The sequence below is a fragment of the Cynara cardunculus genome, assembly GCF_001531365.2.
Source record: "Cynara cardunculus var. scolymus isolate 2C chromosome LG 16, CcrdV1, whole genome shotgun sequence".
NCBI classification, from domain to species: domain Eukaryota; kingdom Viridiplantae; phylum Streptophyta; class Magnoliopsida; order Asterales; family Asteraceae; genus Cynara; species Cynara cardunculus.
In genome coordinates, this window is record NC_037543.1 from 20480912 (window position 1) to 20503692 (window position 22781).

The window sequence follows — 22781 nt, forward strand, 5'->3', positions numbered from 1 at the left end:
AATATATTTAATAAAATATTATTTCTCTCTGCTCAAAATTCAATTTCAATGTCTTTTATTGATAAAGAAATTAGTATTATTTCTCTCTCTTAAACATAGAATTTTAAATATTACTCCAAAATTTGAAATTTCTAACCTTCTTTTTCTTCTTTTTTCTATTTTGGCATATCGTGTAGCATAGTTGTTGTAGTAAAAATATACCTTCAAAATCTTTATTTTAACATAGTTGTTGGAGGGTTATCTCCAATAGCTAAATCTTCAAAATCTATATTTTAACATACCATTGGAGATAACCCTCAAACAACCATGCTAAGAGAGAGACTTTACAAATATATATTTGCTCCAACAGCTATATTGTATTGTATGTTAAAATAGAGAAAAGAATGGGTTGTTTGACAGTTGCTGAATGGTTTGGTGCAGAATGATTAAGAGGCTCTCATGATATAGTGCAAAATGAAATATAATTGTTTGGTAATTGTTTACAGTGAAATTAGGGCACTGAATGGTTTAAAGGAGGCTCAAGATACAAAATCATTCAGAGGGTCTTATAACCATTAAGAGACCGACTTTTTTTTGTCAAACAAGATTCACCTCTTAACGATTCAAATGTTGTCTTTTAATGTAACTATTAAAAGGTAAACAAACAACCCCGAAGAGAGAGATTGTAGAAATCTCGAAATTTGGGAAATCTTTAAAACTCCATACTTAGGAGAGAGAAATTATATTTAATTCTTTCTCACCAATAAGAGGCATTGAAATTAATTGTTCAAGAGAGAGAGAAATAATGTTTTGTTAAATGTATTGAATATACTTATGTTTTTCTACAAAAGTCTTTATCAACTTATTATAAGTTAGAATGGTTTAACTTTTTCAAAAACTTCTTATTACCGGGTTGGCACCGGTATAAGTTGTTTATCCAAACATTCAAAAGTGTTTATTACCGGTGTCACACCGGAATAAGTCAATAAATTGTTTTTATAAGCATTCCCAAACACCCCCTAAGAGATGGTTTATCCAAATACTTACCTAGTAAGCACTAAGCGGTTACTGTTAAGATTCAATATTATCATTTACTTTTGTAGGGTATGATTTTAGTGCATCAAAACGGCATCATATGCAACAAACGTTTGTAATGTTTGGTTTGTAGAATTTGCAATTAACTCATATGTCCGGTTATGTAAACCAAACTAACGGAACCTTAAATCAAAAGTAAAAATACATTCAAGAGCGTTTTGACTAAGTAAACACTGCCTACCTCTCAACCGATAATTCGGGTCTTTCATCTTTTGCATAAAGAATTTGAAGAGATGTGATTTACTTTCAGATGTCCAAGTACTTTCAGATGTCCAAGTACTGTATAAATACGTTAACGTGTACAGTTTTTGTTCTTTTATCAAAAGAACGATTACAGTGAAATGCCTCAAGAAGAAACCTATTGTGAAGTACCTCTAACTCTCCTTTTTATATTATTTGCCATATATTTTATACATGTGTCGTTATCGGACTCTGGATATTGTATTGGTCTAAAAGCTTGAGAAATAATGTTGTGTTTTAAACAGTCGATTATGTCTTATGATTTGTTTGAAAGTTCTCGAATGATTTTTGAAAAATACAGCTCGGTGATCTTTGTAACCTCTGTTGATCATATCTCTCAGTGATTTGATGATAATCCATTTTCCCTTTTACGTTGTATTTGTGTTTCTGTATTTTCAGTTTTAGCGATCATCACTGAGTATGTTCAGTGATGGCTGAAGAACTTGCATTGTAAATTCATCAGAGATAGCAATACTTCAAGAAGACAACACTCACACCAAAGAACCTTCAACAAACGTCAAAGACTGAAACTGAAGATTAGAGACTGGCGAGTACATGATCTAAAGCGGTATTCAGTAATTACAAGCCTGACTATATATGTGTGAAGACTGCTCTAGCTTCAGCGAATGATGATGAGACCTTCAGGTCATTCCAGCATTCAGCGATCAAAGGAAGCTTGCTTAGCACGATTGTTGTTGTCTTGTCCTTATGCACACAAAGGACAAACTCATACCCTTGCAAAAGTTAGTACGGTACGGAGCCGATTAGTCGACTATTTGTCCACCAACTTTATGCAAGGATGTCTGCTCAAAATAGTGTTTTTGTACTATTCACTGTAGCAAAGGATAAGCCTTCCGCTTAAGGCTTGACACGCACTCTAAACCTACCATATTGCATTAAATGTTCATTTAATGCACTGGGTATAAATAGAAGTGTTTCTTCTCCATGCAGAGTGTGCGCATCTCTCTGCTATCCTCTTTTTACTTCAAACATCTTATAGCTTAAGTAAAATATTTTTCTTTTAGCAATCTTTTTTCTTGTATTTGCTAAAGATTTGTGTATAACCAAAGATTGTTTAGATAGGTATTCGTTACCTTATCTTTCCGCAAACAGTTTTGTAAAATATGTATTGATCTTCTCTATCAATATATATTTTAAATTTGAAAATATTGTGTTTGTATTCATCCCCCCCTTCTACAAACTGTTTCTATTCTTGTAGACCCTTACGGGACCAACAACCTCCTTCAAATTTGTCCCAATATCAATATTTAACTGATCTCATGGCATGTCCCTTACATATTAGAACATGAAACCGACTTTCTAAAAATCATTAACAGTATAAACAAATTTCACCCATTTCAATATTATTTAGATAAGAAAATTAAACTCGTTTGAATTATTTCAAGAGCCTCGTAATCGTTCAATTTCTTGTTTATTATCAAGTAATCGCTCGATATACAATCGGACAAGATGGTACAGAAGTTTCCTCTTTTCCTGCAAGCGAGCGAGCGAGCAAGTCAGCTATAAGAGAAAATTCTTATGGAACTACGTTTTCGTCAATTGCAGTGGAAGAGGTCAAAGTCATATGATTCAAAAACTGTTTAGAATATGTTGCATTCAATGTCGTATCAAACACTTCAAAATAAAATCTAAAATTGTAATGGTCATAAAAATACAAGTTATATATATATATATATATATATATATATATATATATATATATATATATTCTGTTAACCTAATATCAAGGTTTAAAAAGACGTGAGACGTGACGTGATGGTGAGATCAAGTCTCAAGCCTTACACGTCATGACGAGTACGCGACGTTTTTCAAAATGTGATATAAGGCAGCAAAATTGTATGTCATATATAGAATTATATATAGATATATGTTTTCTATGTATTATTTAATCAAATAATGATATTAAAAAAGTATACATTTATATTTGAAAAAGAAAAATCATATAGATTATCATTATAATAATAGGTTTTTAATTAAATATTTAAAATATAACTTGGAAAGATAATTTTACAACTTTATTTTAACCGTGAATCTGTAACGTTTATGAATTTGTGAAACTATGAGTGATGTGATCAGTTAGACCTATAAAAGTGTAAAATACGAAGTTAAAAATATAGAAACGCAAAATATAAAAAATAAAAAATGTATTTTTTTGGAAAAAGATCACGTATTACAAAAAACGGTGAGACGCTATGACGTGAGCCATGCCTTATAGGATGCTATACGGGTGTTTTTATAACAACAGAGACATGTCTTGCACCATATCATAGCATACTTTATTTATTATTTAATAAATAACATAAATTAATCGATATATATATATATATATATATATATATATATATATATATAAACAACTCAATAAAGATAAATTTATCATTTGATCTGTTATATCATTTAACCACAAGGGTGGTGTCTGATTGATTTGAGTTTAACTCCAAAGGTTAAAAGTACCAGGAGGTCCCATATTCAAATCTAAAGAGTAATAAAAATCCTCTTTTGAACATGGAAGTTCAAATACGGTGACTTCGGATTATCTGCAAAATAGGTGATCGTCCTGGAATTAATCAGTTTGCATAACGGATTAGATATCCAGGTTAATAAAAAAAAGTTTGACTTTTATTTATTTGTTTTTCGGTTTCTTTGAATGAAAACGTTTATCAATTTATACTTAAAAAATTTCCATATTTATATTTCTTGTAGAAACAAAAATGTCATCTTGAAATACGAATCTGGAAGCTGAAATCAGGTTGCCCAAGAATTCAAACTTCTTGAATTTATAGATTTCAGATACATCAATATCAATATCAACATCAACATCATCATCATCGTGCTGAATTTAATACGTTTACCCCCAATTTAGATTTCAAAGATGGTTCCAGGAAACATGTATAGCGAATTCGCTATAATTTCGATTGGTGAATTCTAGACGCCATTATCGCAATTCACCTTCAACTTGATCCTTACCCCCATTTTCGGTTTCTTTTCCCATTTCTATAATCGAATCAAATTTCACTTACGGGATCATCTGGTTTCAAGAAATTTGAAGGTAATTCTCTGATTATGTTCGTGTTCTTCGTTTGAGTTTGATTTTTTTTTTTGTAATAGTTTAGGGTTTGTTAGATCTAATTGTAGAAATCCCAATTAAAAACCCTAAGTTTAATTGAACCTCTTGGGTTGTTTTGAAGATTGGTTTGATTGAAGATCAAGAATTGTGATTCTTCCCTAATTCAAAGTTGAAGAACTCTCTCTCTCTGTTTGTATATATATATACATATACATATATCTCTATATATATAATAGTGTTGTTTGAATGGAGAATAATTATAATCAATCATCTCAATATAATCCTTACCCATATGGTTACCATCCCAATTCAGCTCCATATCCACCACCTTCAAATTATCCACAATACCCACCTCCAAATTCAGCTCCTTATCCTCCATATCCCCAACCATATCCATATCAATCACCACCACCACCACCGGCCCCGCCAGGAGGACCACCGCCACAGCCACATCCCGTCCAGTCGGAGTACTGGTACCCTCCTCCACAACCCTATCCCGCTTTACCTCTTCCATATCCATATCCTACATATGGGTACCCTCCGCCCCCACCATCTCACTACCACCAAGAAAGTGGTGGGGGCGGTGGCGATGGTGGTGGTGTTAGTGGGAGTAATCCTGCCGCCATTCAGCGCCCTTCGTTATACCCTGGTGAAGAGGATATTTCGTCAAGCAGCTCTAATCCGTACTACCCTCCTATAGATCATCACCTAGCTCATTTATCTTTGTCGGAAAATGTACCATCCGCCCCCGCATCTCCACCTGCACCGGCGGCAGCGGAAACAGCACCACCAGCTGTCACTCCGATCTACCAAAGCGTGAGTGCAAAATACGAGTCCGAAAGTAGTTTCTACACGCATCGTCCTAGTGATTCTTTTTCAAGTTTTGAAGGGTCTTATTCTCATAGTGGACCGCTTGAACTTTCACAATCTCCAACTTTCGGACACACCCCTTCGTTTATCGATCCGGAAAACAGTGAAAAGTTTCAGATGGTACCGTTTGGGACGAAAAAGGCGTTAAAAGTGTTGCTTTTACACGGGAATCTTGATATATGGATTCACGATGCAAGAAACCTTCCAAACATGGACATGTTCCATAAAACAATGGGGGATGTTTTCAACCGATTACCCGGAAGCAAAGTTAAGATTACTAGTGATCCATACGTCTCAATTGGTATAACAAATGCCGTGATCGGAAGGACTTACGTGATTAGTAACAGCGAAAATCCCATTTGGAAACAACACTTTAATGTCCCTGTTGCACATCACGCTGCCGAAATTCATTTTCTTGTAAAGGATAGTGACGTTGTTGGGTCTCAACTTATCGGAGTCGTGGCAATCCCGGTTGAAAACATATACTCGGGATCTAGAATTGAAGGATTCTTTCCGTTAATCAATACAAACGGAAGACCGTGTAAGAGCGGAGCTGGTTTAAGACTCACGATGCAATACACTTCAATGGCGAATTTGAGTTTATATCATAACGGGATTGGAGCTGGTCCTCAGTACTTTGGAGTTCCGGGGACTTATTTTCCGTTAAGGAGAGGTGGGAGAGTGACATTATATCAAGATGCACATGTGCATCATGGGAGTCTCCCGGATTTTAAGCTCGAGCAAGGCATGCACTACGTTCACGGGACTTGTTGGATGGATATCTTTGATGCAATAAGTAAAGCCCGACATCTTATTTATATCACCGGATGGTCGGTCTGGCATAAAGTGAAACTAGTCCGTCAGGTGCCCGGTACACCGGAATTTACCCTCGGAGATCTTCTGAAATTGAAATCACAAGAAGGTGTCAGGGTTTTGCTTCTTGTTTGGGATGATCCTACTTCACGGAACATTTTGGGCTACAAGATAGTAAGTTGTTTCTTTGCAATTACAAGTTTTTTATATAGTTATACTCCCTCCATCATAAAATAAGTGTCCACATTTCTATATCAGTATGTCCTAAGTAAGTGTCCATTTTCAAAAGCAAGTACCTACTTTCCGGTTATACCCTTAACTATGAGATGAAGAATTCATTAAGACCTCTATGGTAAAGGGTAAAATGGTCATTTAGTTAATTAAAAGTGTAATAGTTACACATTTCTAAAGCTGTATGCCTATTGTGAAAATTTATTTTGGGACGGAGGGAGTAGTAGTCAATTCCCGGTCAATGTACCCCTTACCATTCTAGGGTACTTATTCTTAAATATTTATTTAGGCAAAGCTAAAGCTTAATAATTTTCAGGATGGACTAATGGCTACCCATGATGAAGAAACTCGGCATTTTTTTAAGAACTCTTCAGTGCAAGTGTTGCTTGTTCCTCGTATGGCTGGAAAAAGACATAGCTGGATCAAGAAGCAGGTATATGCGATATTTGTCTGTATGACTTGGGTAGCCCGATAATGTACAAATTTCGTTATTGTTTCCATATTTGTCATAGAACAACACAAAACTTCCAGATTTGGAAGCACCCAAGGTAATGAGAGTTTTCTTGCTATGAAACTAGGGAAAATTTATCCATACTCTTAGGTGTACCTAGAAAATATGGGCACCGGGCTTTTCAAGCTGAGTGCTCAAGAAATTGAGGGTACTTTTGAACCTATGATTTATGAGCTCTGATCATCTTCCATAAATATCCTGATCATAATAAGTGAACCCTCATCATTTACCATAAATATCTCAATTATTTGGTTTATATGGTTTGTATGAATTAAGAGGTTTGCAAATTAATGGTCCTCTATAAGTAATACACACACACACACACATACACAGAGAGAGGGAGGTTCAAGGGAAAACCCTCCAAAAAAATGAAAAACTAAAGAACGCCTTGGTAACCATTCATCTCGACTGTATGCACATGTGCATACACGTAATTGAAGCTGTTTTTTTGGTTTTTATGCATGCACATGTGCATACTGGGCAAATTTCTAAAAGATTACTTGTATGCACATGTATATATCATCCAGATGAATGGTTACCAGGGTACTCCTCAGTTTTTCATTTTTTTGCGGTTTTGACCCTATATATATATATATATATATATATATATATATATATATATAGTATTGTTTATTTTTAATAGGAAATGAATTAATATTAAAAAGACCAAACTACTTCTGAAATAACAAATTTTAATAGAATTAAGGGTAATGACCTAAACGTAAGAAAATATGAACCGCAGGGTCCTTTTCATATAATTGTTTCATTTAAAGCAACTATAATATAAGTAAATTAGAGGGAACAAACATGTAATTCACTCTTTATCTTATTAGATGGTGAAAGCATTAAACTTTCATGCCTAATTTTTCAACAAGAAATCTAGAAAACAACAACAATTAAACCCTTAGAAATAAAAAAAAAGTAAAACATAAACATTTCACCGTGAAACCCCTTGATTCTTTGATTCCAAGAGGCAAGAAATAGACCTAGAAACTTGAAAAAAGGGTATACGGCTTCTCCCAATACCAAACACAAACAATATACCTTTTTTTTCAAGTTTCTAGGTCTATTTCTTACCTCTTGGAATCAAATAATCAGGGTTTCATGGTGAAATGTTTGTGTTTCAAATGTTTTTATTTTATTTTGGAGGTTTAATTTGTTCCTTGTGTTTTCAAGATTTCTTGTTGAAAAAATTAGGCGTAAAAGTCACCATCTAAATAAGATAAAGAGTGAAATACATGTTTGATCTCTGTGATTTACTTAAAATTACACCTGCTCAAATGAAATAATTATGAAAAGGCATAGTGGTTTATATTTTTCTACGTTCTGGGTACTTACTCTTAATTTGTTATCTCAGAAGTAGTTTGGTCTTTTTGATATTAATTCATTTTCTATTAAAAATGAACAAATATTTATAATATATATATATATATATATATATTACATACAGAGTCCCAATAATTTGCAAACCTTGCAACTCATACAAGCCATATAAACCAAACAGTTGAGATATTTATGGTAAATGATGAGGGTTCACTTATTATGATCGGAATATTTATAAAAGATGATCAAAGTTCATTCATTTTGAAAAAAGCGTTAGAGACTTGGGGGTTATCTGGACATCTATAAAGTTCTAAGTATTATTAATTTTGCAGTTAAACTAAAATTTGGTCTTCCACAATCCGCATTGCTCCTATTTAGTGAAGATTTGTCATCATTCCAATGGAATTGGATCTAAATACCTGTTAATTGAAGTTGGAATCAATTCTGATCATAGTCTTTAGTATTTAAAAAAAAATAAAGTTAAGGGAAATTGCTAATTCATCCTATTTTCTATTTCATTTTTTTAAAATCTGTTTTAGGAAGTTGGAACTATCTACACGCACCACCAGAAAACCGTGATTGTTGATGCTGATGCTGGATATGGTAGAAAAAGAATTGTAGCTTTTGTTGGAGGACTTGACCTATGCGATGGCCGATATGATTCTCCGCAACATCCCTTATTTAGGACTCTAAGTACCGTTCATGCAGATGACTTCCATAATCCTACTTTCACGGTGAGGACTTGCCTCTTTTTCATTCTTACTCGCTTAAATTTGAACTTTTCGTTTGATTATCTCAAGTAAAAACCGAACCAAACAAACCACACGAACCCAGTAAAAACCATATGAGTGTTTTAAGTTTTTGTGATTCTATTTTGATTAATTAAGTATTTTTATTTTTGTGATCCTATTATATTTTTAAGGCCAATTTAGTTCTATTCTATTTGAATCTTTATGTTTTTTTATTTTAGTCTTGAAGTTTGTTGATTTGTAAAAGATTAATGTTTGTCTGTTCTTATTGATATGTGTTTTTTATGATTAATGATTGATTGATTGTGTTTATAAAAATAGAATGCATCCAACTAAAAAATTTGAACCGAGTTATTCTAAACGCCAAAAGATGAAGAAAGATGAACACTTTATTCAAAGTCAAAGAACAATTTTCGTTCGATTCATTATCTTACATATGTTCTTAACTTTAAAGATATACTTTTTTAATGTAGTAATAAATAATTTAATAAGCAACATTTCCCTTCTTCACTCACGTAATATTCTTGGATGGGGCTTTCGCCGATTGTCCAAGATTCCCCACTATTGCCCCCCGGGCTGTGTATTTGAAAAGAAAATTATAGGGCCACATGTAATTTTTCGTACAAGGTCTCCAAAATGTCAGGACCGACCCTCTATATACACTATATATTTAGGATTCTCCTTTTAGTTACAATATGCATTCTTAAAACCGTAAAACAAGTATTATACGTTATGAGTTGGTTTCCAGTGAGAATAGTAGTTATGGTGAGAAGGGTGAGAAGGGATCTCCACCCTTGGATCAATCCTAATTGAAGATCTATTTAAAATACCCTTCTAAGCTAATTCATGGGTTCTTTTGGGACTTAATCTGAAGCATTAGATCAACACTAATTAAAAGTGATCAAGGGTCCAAATCCCTTCTTACACTTCTCACCTTAATTTCTATTCTCACACGATCCTTTGTCTATCTGTTATTGAGGTTATGACATTATTATTATTATTATTATTTATATCATCAGGGTAATCTTGTTGGTTGTCCAAGAGAACCATGGCATGACATGCATAGTAAAATTGATGGTCCGGCGGCATATGATGTCATGACCAACTTTGAAGAACGATGGTTAAAGGCTTCAAAACCTCATGGCTTGAAAAAACTAAAGACTACATATGATGATGCTTTGCTTAGAATAGAAAGGGTGCCGGAAATTTTGGGTGTGAATGATCAACCTTGTCTTAGTGACCAAGATCCTGAAGGATGGCATGTACAGGTAAATAAATTGATATCAACTTTTAGTCGACATTTTGTCGTTAATAGTTTCTATATGATGAAATTTTGTCTTTACTTGATGCAGATTTTCCGTTCAATTGATTCAAACTCCGTCAAAGGCTTTCCAAAGGATCCGAGGGAAGCTACAACCAAGGTGCGAGATATGAACCTTTTTTTAGAAGGGTTTTTTCGAGATGGCGTAGAATATTATTCTTATATCTTCTATTTTCACTTTAAGTAGTTTAGCTTGCTATTGTGAGAAGGTAAGAAGGAAAGGTTCGTTCATATGTGAATCATTGAAAAAATGGGGAAAATATCTATTTGAAGATGCATATGTTAACGGACGGCTCACATATGCATCTTCAAATGAATTCTTCCAGTGATTCACATATGAATCTTCCCTTCTCACGATATTTAGCCTCTTTAGTTGAACCTCCCACTAGCTTGCTATTCCCAAATTCTTTAGTTAATCCTTTTTATTTTTATGTAAAACACAATGCCTACCGTCCTAAAAGCTCAACTGGCAAACAAAAGTTAGGCCTTCGGACTCCTCCTTATACGTCGCCAATTTGAGTCTCCTCAGGGTCATTGGGATTTTCCTAGCGGTTATCTTCAGGGCCTCATGAGATTAGTTGAAGTGCGCACAAGTTGGTCCAGACACCCACGGTCACCAAAAAAAGTTGTCAAAATTGTATGATTTGGTTAATACATGAAGTAAATGAAACTAATCCCGTTTGTTAATAAGAACCACATCCGAATCACCATTGCATCCGCATTTGGTTCATTAAATGGTTGACCATTTTATTTCAAAATAAGTCTTTGTTGTTTATTGATCTATAACTTGTAGCTAGACAAAAGAGATTTTTTTATTGGTATTTTATATTCTCTTTTTCATGCATGAACAGAATTTGGTTTGTGGCAAGAATGTGATGATTGATATGAGTATACATTCGGCTTACGTAAAGGCAATTCGTTCCGCCCAACATTTCATCTATATCGAGAACCAATACTTTATCGGATCATCATACAATTGGAGTTCATATAAAGACTTGGGTAAGGAACGTTTTCTTGAAGCATACTCATTGTATATAACTTCAAATTTTATTCATCACATTTTCCACATGTTTCTTAGGTGCCAACAATTTGATTCCAATGGAGATTGCACTTAAAATTGCTAGTAAAATTAAAGCACACGAAAGGTTTGCTGTATATGTCGTCATCCCTATGTGGCCAGAGGGTGTCCCTACAGGCTCTGCTACACAACGTATTCTATTTTGGCAGGTATACATACATATGAAAGCAATAATTTCCTTTTCTGGTAACGTTTAAGTCTATAATACTCCCTCAGTCCCAAAATAAGTGTCTACATTTCTATTGTAGGGGTTGTTGGGTTGGTTTTCCATTAAGTCATATATGGAGTTTATGTGCATTAATGTGTATATATAGATCAAAAAGGTTTTTGTTTAGGAGGGTTTCTTTAATAGATGGAATGAGCTTATTTTTTAATTGGGAGGGACAGGGTTGGAAGAAAAACTTGGTTTTCTACATAAAGCTCCTCCTAGAAGCTTACTGAACAAGCCACTTTCAATATCATTAAGCCACTACCAAACAATCATGTATAGCTGATCGAATAAGCTGTTAGTACCACTAAGCTCATTAAGCTGCTAACAAACATGCCCTTGGTTTGTTCCAAAATAAATGTCCACTTTCAAAAAGAAGTGCCTACTTTCCAATTCCACCCTTAATTATGAGATCGAGACACTCATTGTTCCCTATGTTATTAAGGGTAAAATTGTCATTTACTTGATTACAATTCATTACTCCCTTTATTTAGTTGATTCAGTTTATCAAAATGGATAAAGAATCCATATAATCTTGATGCTGAATATTGGTGTGTTTGCAAAGGGTACTTCTTACCAGATATGCACAAAAAATCCCAAACCCAATGCCCAGCTCGAAAAACCCCAAACCAAGGTCTAGGGCTTAAAGCCCTATCATGCCACCTTTCTTTTTCAAGGCCTGGTTAAAGCCTGGCCTGTTTAAAGCCCAACCGGGCCTATGTTCACACCAAGGCCTGGCCCAGGCCTGAAAAAGCCCAAGCTTTTGTTTGCTTACTGAAAACTGGCTTGGAAGGCCAGGGCCTTTGCATCTCTATTTTTTTTACTATTATGAAAGAAACATCACCTTTTTTAACTTTGTAGAACAAGACGATGCAAATGATGTATGAGACTATCCACAAGGCTTTAATTGAAGTTGGGCTCGAGGACGCATTTGCACCACAAGATTTCTTGAATTTCTTTTGTCTGGGAAACCGTGAATCAGCTGGTCCAGACGCTGATATAGATGGCGAGAGCGCTGGTCTGGGAAATACTCCCCAGGTGCGCTTCAGGCTTGTCCTCGTGACTTTTTGATCTTATTTATAGAGACCTGTTTGGTTAGCCATAAGCTAGTTTTTTGAAACAAACCCGAGGGGTCTTTTTCCAATTATACCTAACATTTTCCAATTAAAATTTTCAAAATGTCCTTTCAGGTCATTTTACAGTGTCATCTAGCTTATCAACTTGTTTTTACCAAACACGACTAGTTTATCAGCCAACAGCTAGCTTTTCAGTTTATCAACTTATAAACATAGCGTAAGTGATGGTAAATTTATTATTAATTCAGGGACTTGCTCATAAGAGCCGGCGATTCATGATCTACGTTCATTCAAAAGGCATGATAGTTGATGACGAATATGTAATTATTGGATCTGCAAATATTAATCAACGCTCTTTGGAGGGAACCCGAGACACAGAGATCGCAATGGGAGCATACCAGCCTCATCATACTTGGGCAAAGAAACTCTCGAGTCCCAAAGGGCAGGTAATAGTTTTTCTTTCCGCAAAAAAAATATTCAAACTGTGCACAGCCGGGGGCTTGGAAACAACCGCTAAATGAGCGGCTGCATTTTGGATATGGAAATCAAAGGGTGAAGAAGCCTGTTAATGTTGGTGTAATGATTATCAAGGGGCAAAGGGTTAATTTTGAATTGAAGCTTTGTAGATAGGAGATCTTGCATTTATTCTTGGACATGCCAAAAGGAAATCTTGCATTGATTTTGGGGTTGATGGCGTAGTACCCTTCGGATCTTGAAAATCATTCACTACGACCAAAGTGCTTCAATACGCTAACAACCGTCTGGGTTTAGGGTGTTTTTCTTATTTTCTTCAAATAATGTCGATAATGGTGGTCATTCGTTTTGGTTATTTTGTGGGTCGTGTTTACATGGCACAAGGACAAACAAAGAGACGATTGGGCCCCATTTTCTTGATGGAAAGAGAAACAAAGATGATGGATTCCAATCATCTTGAACTTCTATCATTCTTGTTAAAGTTACAATGGTTTTCTAGAACGAGGCAAGATAGAACAAAAACTTCTTGTTCTACGTTTAGTGCGGCAATAGACTGTAACAAGATGGGACTGACACCAAAATAGGTGGAACAATAACCACAAGGATTGTGCCATAGTGGTTGAGGCCCGGGGGCTGTGGTGGAATATCCCGTCTGCCTAGTTTCAATTCCAGCACAACAAGTGTGACCACTGAGTTTATCAAGGCTGATATCTTACGGTCATAATTTGCTGGAATTAGGCGGGGCATAGCCTGGGACACTCTTCCAAAAAAAAAAGGTGGAACAAAATCATGGAAATGGGACAAGGTTGGTAAATTACTAAATCACCCATGTCAGATTAGAACCCTAAAACCTTCCACAATTCTTTCACCTGTCTACATGACTCGCCCGTCCAGTCCCATAACCAACACGTCCTTAAAGATATATCTTCCAATTGTTATCATCATAAATTACCGATGTTTTTGCTCACACGCGCATAATTATATGTTCATGAGTAACAGTCGTTTTTGCTTTGTTTTGTAGGTATATGGATACCGAATGTCTCTTTGGGCCGAGCATATTGGCCTTGTTGACGACCTCTTTACGCAACCGGAAACTATAGAATGCGTAAGACGTGTGAGATCATTGTCTGAAGCTAACTGGAAACAATTTGCAGCCGATGAGGTATCGGATATGAGAGGCCATCTCTTGAAATATCCGGTTGAAGTGGATCGAAGGGGAAAGGTAAGATCGCTTCCAGGAGTTGAAAATTTCCCAGATGTAGGTGGTCAAATTATTGGATCATTTCTTGGCATTCAAGAGAATTTAACTATTTGATGAATCTTTTTTGACAGTTCTTTTTGTTTTTTGGATTTTCAAGATTAGGGTTCTTGAGATTTTTGATATAGAGTTTATATGATGTAAAACCAATTCTGTTGTTGTAGTGTTGTTGTCATGTGCAGTGTGTTTGATCTTCATATTATGTTGTAGATTGGGCCAACTTTGTTTTCTTTCAAATGTTTTTGGAAGCTGTGGGTCTTCAGTTACAGGTCCTCTATTGTTTGGAGTAGATGACAGATCTATGTGGATCCCACCTTTGAGTGGGATTTAATGGGCTTGTTTGGTGGTTTTTATGAAAACAATTGCTTTACTCTTTGCGGTAGATGACAGTTCTACGTGGACCATATCTCGAATTGTTGGGCTTCTTTGGTTTGGTATATCTTTTAAATTCTCTAGGAAGTTGGGTTTTTTTTAATAAAAACAACTGTCCTACTAATTGGGTGGATGCATGCAGTGGTGGACCTTGGGTTTTTGTCGAGCGGATGCACCTTAGAGTAGATCAAAGGCACGCAAAGTCGTCCAATTTGTTTCAGCCTAATTCCACTGTTTTAAAGTGTTTTTCTTAAAGTTTTTTTGGTTGATTTCAAGGGACATTTTCGGGGTTTTTTTATATTCATTTTGGGGAACTTTTTCCCCTTTTTTTTGCTGATGTTCCTTCAATTTTCTAATATAACCGAGTACCCTTTAAAGTTTAACGGGTGTATCTTTCATGCTGTAAAATAAGTTGAGCAGGTATTCATGACCTACTTGAGGGTTGATAGGTCCGTCCCTGGGTAGATGGTAGGCCCATCCCTTAGTGGGATTTGGTGGGCTTGTTTGATTTAATCCCCCTTTTAAATTATCTAGATTTGGCTTTTTGCAAGAAAGGGGGTTTTCAAATTCCCTTTTTGGGTGGATTTTATGTGTTATTGTGATCTTCAGAGTTATTAATTCTGCAAACCGTTACAACTGGTATTTTGTTGTAAAGAAACCATCGTTTTTGCATAATAAGAACATCATATCTTAAAAAGATCGACCTTTTGATAGATTTTTTGCTAGATATGATGGTTTTTCTATGTTTACATTTTCTATAATCGTCTAAAAATGTTAATTTTACCTCAATTTAGTGTTGTTACAACAATTGATTGTCGGTTTGCAACAAGGAAATTCTATGTAGTCTTTTCTACGAAGAGTCTATTTCCACGATTCAAATGCATCACTAGCTTTGTCGATTAATCAATTTTAGTTCAAGAAAAATCCCTAGACCAAAAATCAAATTATCGTGTGCATCTGTTAAAGTACGAATCTCTCATGTCGTAAAACGTCCACAACAGCTTTTGCCTTCTCAACCGAATATATCGCCATACATGTAATGCCAATCGGTGCATACAACGCCTATGGTATCAAAAAGATTGACGGCAAATTTTTCTATGGTTATTGTTTTGACAAGTTGTACACTGCAAATTAAAAACTAACAAATCATTGTTATTGTGAAAATGCCAAAAAAAGATCATGGTTTTTAAGAATGAACAATTTTGAATAAATGAAAGGGCATTTGATCTAGCGGTATGTGAATTTTTGGCCTCTTAAAAGGTTAGGGGTTCAAACTTCACCAAAGTATGGATGTATATCAGAGCCATCCCATTCCAATCGCTTGTTGGTTTAAAAGAAAGTTCAGAATTGAAATCTTGGGATTTTAATGAAAATCCCCCAAAGTATGGATGTATATCAGAGCCATCTCACAGAAGTTTCAGTGATATGTTTCGAAGTCTTAGGGGCTGTTTGGCAGTTGCTGAATGATTTGATGCAGAATAATTAAGTGGTCAGAAGAATTAAGAGGGTATCATGATGTAGTGCAAAATGAAATATAATTATTTGGTAATTATTTACAATGAAATTAGGGCGTTGAATGGTTAAGAAAGGTCCATGATACAAAATCATTCAGAGGGTTTTAGAAGCATTAAGAGGCAGATTTTTTTTTGCCAAACAAKATTCACCTCTTAACGATTCAGAGCTGCCTCTTAATGAAACTATTAAGAGGTAAACAAACAACTCTTTAATTGGATATTATGTCGTTGGTTCATGTAACAATTGCAGTTGTTTTGTCATGAGTAACGACATATGCCCCTAGTAGTTTACCGCGTAAATTGATAAGTTGGATCGACCCGCCAAGCTAAACTCGTTGTTTCCTTGTCACGACCAACTAAAGCTAGAGTTTCATTAGGGTGCATTTGGTACGTAGATCGGGTGGGATGGGACGAGACAAAAATAAATAGTGTCATGTTTGGCATGCCATGGAATAAAAATAAGGTTGGACAATATGAGACAAAAATGAGTTTTCATAGGACTATTCTTGAGTTTTTCTATTCCACCAAAACGGTGGAACAACATGAGACTAAATCTTGAAATTACAATATTATCCTTATTATTTGAGTAACCCAGACAGGGACAAACCCATCATTTTTTTCAAACAGTGGCATTATTTGACTATAAGAAAAAAAAAACATAGGTCACTATTTGACTATAAGAAACAAATATATGGAAAAAAAATATTCAAACGATGACACAATTTGACTAAAAAAATTACTAACAATATTCAAACTTAGGTCTAGGTGCAATAAAAGCCTTGTAAACTAACTCTATCAAATAAAACTTATTTTAATATACATAACAAATTAATATGATTGTACCTTTTACAAATCTAATTTTTTTTTACACGAAGGAATAAGCCACCATATAATTGGTAACTTTATCACTTAATACCTTAAACTTATATCTCTCGATTTCTCACGCTCTCACAATATCTCTCAGCCGCTCTCCAGAGACCTCACAGCCGCTCTCGCTCTCGCTCTCGCTCTCTGATCTTTCACGCTCTCATAGGATCCCCAAATCGCTTGATATCTCACAGCAATTGCTCTCTCACCTAATCGACTCAATCAAAAGGTATGTCAATTTAGAGTCCACACACACACACACATATATATATATATATATATATATACGATTTGATGGTTCTTCTTTACTGGAGATCTTTTATGGGTTTTGATGGTTCTTCTTTATTGGTTTGTCCAAGTTAGTGGAGATTTTTTATGGGTTTTGGCTTCTGTTTGATTTTAGTGAACCCAGCCTGGTAACCTACAAATGTAACACGATTTTGATTCTGTTGAAAGCCTTTGCTGCTAATAGGTTAAAGATCATGTATGTTTCTTTGTTGTAGTTTACAACTATTTCATACCACATGCCAGGTGTTTGATGATTTGCCTAAATGAAAGCTTGGATGTTTATGGAATTTTACGTTAAACAAAGGTTTATATATGGTATCTATAGGTGCATTGCATAACACAAGACAGATAGATACCCAGAAAAGAATAAAGAATTTTCAAACAAACCTCTTTGCCATGGTTTTGGCTTTCATTCAAACACAACTTAACAGCCAAAGGAAGTTGCAGAGGCTTGTTGTATAATTTACTTTACTCGATAGGTCTGAGACTGTTCCATAAAAGATATTTTCTTTTGAATGACTCATCTTTCTTGAATTCTATTGTTGTATCATGTAAATAGCACACATGTTTGATGATTAAAAGCTAAAAGCTCACTCATTTACTTGTGTTTGGGTGATCTTCTTCTTGATAACTCAATTAATCATGTTTCCTTTGATAGAGTTTTTATGATTTAAGTTTAGTCATGTGAATCATTAGGGGTTATGATATGATTGATTTTGGTCGTAGTTTGCATCATTCGATGGGTTTAATCATGTTGATAGTTAGGGATTTCAATGGGGCAGGTTTAGGAACATTAATCCTATGGTTAACCCCAATTCTGGGTAAAATTTTAACTAAATGGGCTTGAAGCCTGAATCATTCTTGGTGTTCTAATAATTCGATTCTTAGGTATAAGGAGTTAAGGAATGACCCTTTAAATATTCTTTCGAATATGTACCTCTCATCAATATTTTAATCATATTCAGATTTCAGACTTCAAAATGTTAAAACAAAACTGATTCAGATTTCAGACTTCAGACGTAAAAACAAACACTCTGACTGATTCAATTTTCAGAATTCAAAACCACCTCTTATAAATCAGAAGTGAAATTAGATTTCAGACTTCAGCACCTCTTGAAAACAAACGCCACCTAAACCTAATTCCATCGCATCCTCTTTCTTTATCTTTCTGCTCATCGATTCTAGCCTCCATTTGTAGAACTCGAAACTCTCCATTCCATGAGCTCGAACTCGATTCCAGCCTCCATTTCAGGTATGATTTCTCCTCATGGAGAACTACCAAATCCAATGACTTTGATTTGTTCGTACCATTCTGTCATCGCTATTGGAAGAACTCAGTCTGGCTGGACAGCTCACGTCTATTGGACCTGGTGATGATCCCATTCAGTGTAATGGTAATCTTCCATGATCGTCGATATCCATTTCAGGTACGATTTCCAGGAGCTTCTATTTTGCTTCTCTTTTTCCATGGTTATGAATTCCACAACCGATTTCAGTTTCAGATTGTTATTGATTCCACAATCCGCAATCTTTGTTTGTAGTCTGATGCATCTCAGTTTCAGATTGTTGGAGTAGAAACTCTTGTAACTAGTCTTTTTTGCACCTGCTAGTTTTTGTGATCAAAGATGTTGATTCTACTCAATTATACCTATCTTAAATCCATGGTGGTCCAATTATTGCATATTCGGATTTTGATTTCTTACCCCAATGTGAGTTCCTGGTTTTTGATGAGTATGGATAGCTTAAATATGGTGCATAAGGTGTTATTTAGATTTTACATACTTCGGTGCTTGATTAGATGGTGGGGTAGGTATGTTTGCAATGGTTTCTTCAGGCCATTATTAAGAGGATCTCTCTGCCTTCTTGTTGCGGCCTTCCAGTGCAACTTGTTAATTGAATGTCACCCACTCTTGTAACTAGTCTCTTTGTTATCGATTCCACAATCCACAATCTGCCATGGATTCTATGTTTTTGGTTCAAAACAAGAGTAATTTGTAGCCTACCCATGGATTCGCTTTGAACAAGTGTTTCGAAAAACACATGATTGAGCTTAATGGTAAGTTTGGCAAACTCCAAAATGATGCCAACTCAGATTAGTATAGAACCTATGAACACACTTAATGTTGTGGGTGTGTTTATATGTATATGCACCATACTTCTACTTTGAATTCCATTTCTATACTACAAATCTATTATAATTTCTATTTACCCTGTTTCCAATAACACTTTCGTACATTGATTGAGAAAAAAGATTCATTGTTACACTAAATAGGAACTAAATCAAACTTTGCTGCAATTGGCCCTTTTCTTTTCTAATGAATGTTTAGTTACTTTACAGTCCCAAAGTGATATCAAGTGGCATAAATGTTCTGTTCCTTAATTCTATATAACTGAATTCAGTATAAATTCAGGGAAAGAGTGTAGAATAAAACACAAGGTGGAAAAATGAACAAGAAGGAGGTATTTAAACTAGCCAAAGGTTTCAGGGGAAGAGCAAAGAATTGCATCAGGATAGCTAGAGAGAGGGTGGAGAAGGCACTTCAGTATTCTTATCGAGATCGTCGTAACAAGAAGCGTGACATGCGTTCCCTTTGGATTGAGCGAATCAATGCTGGCACTCGTGTCCATGGTGTAAGTTACCTCTCCTTCTCTATCCTTTTGTATCTAAAGGCTTGTTTGTTAGCAGTTTAATGGGACTCACAGCTTATTCAATCAGCTATACATGACTGTTTGGTAGTGGCTTAATGATATAGAAAGTGGCTTATTCAGTAAGCTTCTAGGGGGAAGCTTTAGGAACCAAGTATTTTCCAAATCTGCCCTTCCCAATTAAAAAAAACATGCTCATTCCCTCTATGAAAAAACACTCCCAAACAAAAATCTTCCTAATCTATACAGACAGATTAATCCACACACACAACTTTATCCATATTGGACTTAACGAGTAAACTTCATTTTTTTAAATTTAAATTTATAATTGAATATATTAGTTGTTGAACGACAACATTTGATTCTTTTATATAATTTGAAGGAACTTTTTGCTATTTGGTCACAGGTCAATTACGGTAACTTCATGCATGGACTGCTGAAAGAGAACATCCAACTAAACAGGAAGGTTCTGTCGGAGTTATCCATGCACGAACCGTATAGCTTCAAGGCTCTTGTTGACGTTTCACGCACAGCTTTCCCCGGAAACCGACCGGTCCCACCAACTCCAAAGAAACAAGGCCTTTCGATTTTGGTGTGATTAGCTTCACATTCTCAAAAGTACGTCTTTTGTCGTGTTTCCTTATGAAAAAAAACTTAGTTTAAGAACTATTATAGCAATAAACGACACTTTCTTTGCTATATAGCCTGGAAAAAATATGTTTAGATTTCCAATTTCATAGTTGATTCTTGATTTTAGCTGTTTTTGTCTTGATGTATTTCGGCATTGGACTTTATGGTGTAGAAATTCTGAAAGACGGGTCTTTACAGAAACAGCTTCTTTACCCCCTTGTGGGTAGAAGTAACAGTCTTACCCTTCCCGAACCCTACATCTGTATGGGATTCACTGTGTCTGTTTGGTTTGAGATATTTGAAGGCACGAGACCAGATTCGAACATAGCAATTGACCAATTTAACCCTCCGACGCGGTGAGAATATATGTTTTGTGAGGGTGTTTTTGGTACGTAGATGGCTGGTAGGGAAGGGTGATGTAGGCGGGTGAATGGATTGGGCAAGGTTTTAAGGTCTACTTTGGCATGGATATTTTGGTAATTTACTATTCTCGTCTAATCTTTTTGGTATTCATTTTATACTTATGTTGGTTGGACAAAAAATGCAGTTTTGTCTCACTGGGTCTTGTTTTGTCTCTGTCTGAATGTCGCACCAAATACGAGATAGCAAATTTTTGTGAAATGAAAGGGGTTTGGTCGTGAACGTTCTTGTTAAGTGACTGATTGATTCATCCAACGGTGGTTGAACGGTTAGATTATACTTAACTGGATTTTGTTGATTGGTCTTTTGAATAAAAAAACGAATATTAATCCCAAATTTAAAATAATAAATACTGTGCCATTTATCTTATTTGATAAACATCACAACGGTCGATAATTTTATTAGGTAAGAGACATGGTAAGAACCAACAATCTGACCTTGTTTGCAATTACAGGTAAGATTACTACTTACTCTGTTATTTTGTAGTCGGGAATCTTACTTGGTATAATAAGTGTGAATTGTGAATCCGATCAATAAACGCTTACCAAAAGATCGATCATCTTTTAAACTCTAGATCTGTAGATATAAAAGCCTCACGGCGTCATCCAACTCAGTTATGAAAACGAGGTTAAATAGCCAATCCGAATTAATCCGAGGCCTTCTACAAACCGACAATTATACTTACTCGACCTAACTAGTGAAACCCAACTACCCAATATTACCGTCCGTCCATTACTTCTATTCCTAGTGCAGTATCGATATACAGTAGTCCAAAGTTATCCTCTTGTCGTCATTTCTTGTATATTCAATTTCGTTACAACCAGTATGGAACTGATTATCTGAGTCTCAGATTATCAAATAATGAGAAATAGAATATGTTAACCCAAGCATTAAAACTAATTATTACGATTTAAAGTTACAATAATCAGTTACAAAAACACATATTTAAATACCTCCTATATTTTTTACGAGAAAAGTTAATGAAAATGCTAAACCGACTTGCGCATCGTTAAACTAAATTACATGATTTATTTGTTAGGGAAAAGTCTAAAAAGCAACCTGATGAAAACTATCCAATTTTGAATGATTAAGTAATTGAACTATTTTTTTGAATGAAAAAACCATTACACTTTCTCATTTTAAATGATTAAGTCTCTGAACTGTTTTTTAGATGAAAAAAACCATCAACTTTCATTTTTTAATGAAAAAAAACCATTAAACTTTCTCATTTTGATTGATTAAATTCCCGAATATTTTCTTAATAAATAAATTATCGTACTTTTAAAAATTAGTTACGCACATTCTTTTAATTAAAAAAAGTTACATTAACCAACTAATAAGTTCGATGATTTATTTATTTTATTTTTAAAAATTCAGGGTCTTAATCATTGAAAATGTAAAAATTTAAATTTCAAGTTTTTAAAAAACAGTTTAGGGACTTAATCATTTAAATTAAGAAAGTTTAATGATTTTTTTAATTAAAAAAAATATTTCATGGCATAAACCATGGGAAAGTTTTTTACGTATTTTTTTTGAAATTTTTTCTATATATAAACATCAATTTTCTAAACTATAGGGACTAATTTGATAATTAATAAATTGTAGAAGGTAGTTATTTGTAACAAATAAAAAAAATAAGAAAAATAAAATGTTGAGAGTGGGATTTGAACCCACGCCCTTTCGGACCAGAACCTTAATCTGGCGCCTTAGACCAACTCGGCCATCTCAAC

At 34.8% G+C, this 22781-nt stretch overlaps 2 protein-coding genes and 1 non-coding gene across 5 annotated transcripts; 2 read left to right on the top strand and 1 right to left on the bottom strand.

Moving 5' to 3' along the window:
- The first annotated feature begins 4057 nt into the window (after positions 1-4057).
- Positions 4058-14543, top strand: LOC112529215 (phospholipase D gamma 1-like). 2 transcript variants are annotated; one of them, XM_025140362.1, is made up of 11 exons: positions 4058-4384; positions 4524-6259; positions 6633-6749; positions 8690-8884; positions 9919-10167; positions 10252-10320; positions 11072-11219; positions 11299-11447; positions 12368-12544; positions 12831-13028; positions 14078-14456. In XM_025140362.1, exons 2-11 carry the CDS (start codon positions 4649-4651, stop codon positions 14369-14371), a joined length of 3207 nt encoding a protein of 1068 aa, XP_024996130.1. In that variant the 5' UTR covers positions 4058-4384; positions 4524-4648; the 3' UTR covers positions 14372-14456. The 2 variants fall into 2 exon arrangements, with proteins under 2 accessions (XP_024996130.1, XP_024996132.1); XM_025140364.1 differs by having other exon boundaries at positions 4058-6259; positions 14078-14543.
- Positions 14544-17152: 2609 nt separating this feature from the next.
- On the top strand, positions 17153-20827 carry LOC112529424 (50S ribosomal protein L20). Of its 2 annotated transcripts, none has more exons than XM_025140699.1 (3): positions 17153-17296; positions 19767-19986; positions 20408-20827. In XM_025140699.1, the coding sequence occupies exons 2-3, from the start codon at positions 19801-19803 to the stop codon at positions 20597-20599; spliced, it is 378 nt and encodes a 125-aa protein (XP_024996467.1). In that variant the 5' UTR covers positions 17153-17296; positions 19767-19800; the 3' UTR covers positions 20600-20827. The 2 variants fall into 2 exon arrangements, with proteins under 2 accessions (XP_024996467.1, XP_024996468.1); XM_025140700.1 differs by having other exon boundaries at positions 17174-17296; positions 19756-19986.
- Positions 20828-22700: 1873 nt separating this feature from the next.
- On the bottom strand, positions 22701-22781 carry TRNAL-AAG. Its single transcript has one exon. It is a non-coding gene; the product is annotated as a tRNA-Leu (tRNA).

What these genes read in the sequence shown, in the direction of transcription:
- LOC112529215 (XM_025140364.1), top strand. Translation starts at nt 4,649, where the DNA reads ATGGAGAATAATTATAATCAATCATCTCAATATAATCCTTACCCATAT. An exon ending in ACATTTTGGGCTACAAGATA is followed by an intron (nt 6,260 to 6,632) that starts GTAAGTTGTTTC and finishes AATAATTTTCAG; the next exon opens with GATGGACTAATGGCTACCCA. An exon ending in GTCTGGGAAATACTCCCCAG is followed by an intron (nt 12,545 to 12,830) that starts GTGCGCTTCAGG and finishes TTATTAATTCAG; the next exon opens with GGACTTGCTCATAAGAGCCG.
- LOC112529424 (XM_025140699.1), top strand. Translation starts at nt 19,801, where the DNA reads ATGAACAAGAAGGAGGTATTTAAACTAGCCAAAGGTTTCAGGGGAAGA. An exon ending in CTGGCACTCGTGTCCATGGT is followed by an intron (nt 19,987 to 20,407) that starts GTAAGTTACCTC and finishes ATTTGGTCACAG; the next exon opens with GTCAATTACGGTAACTTCAT.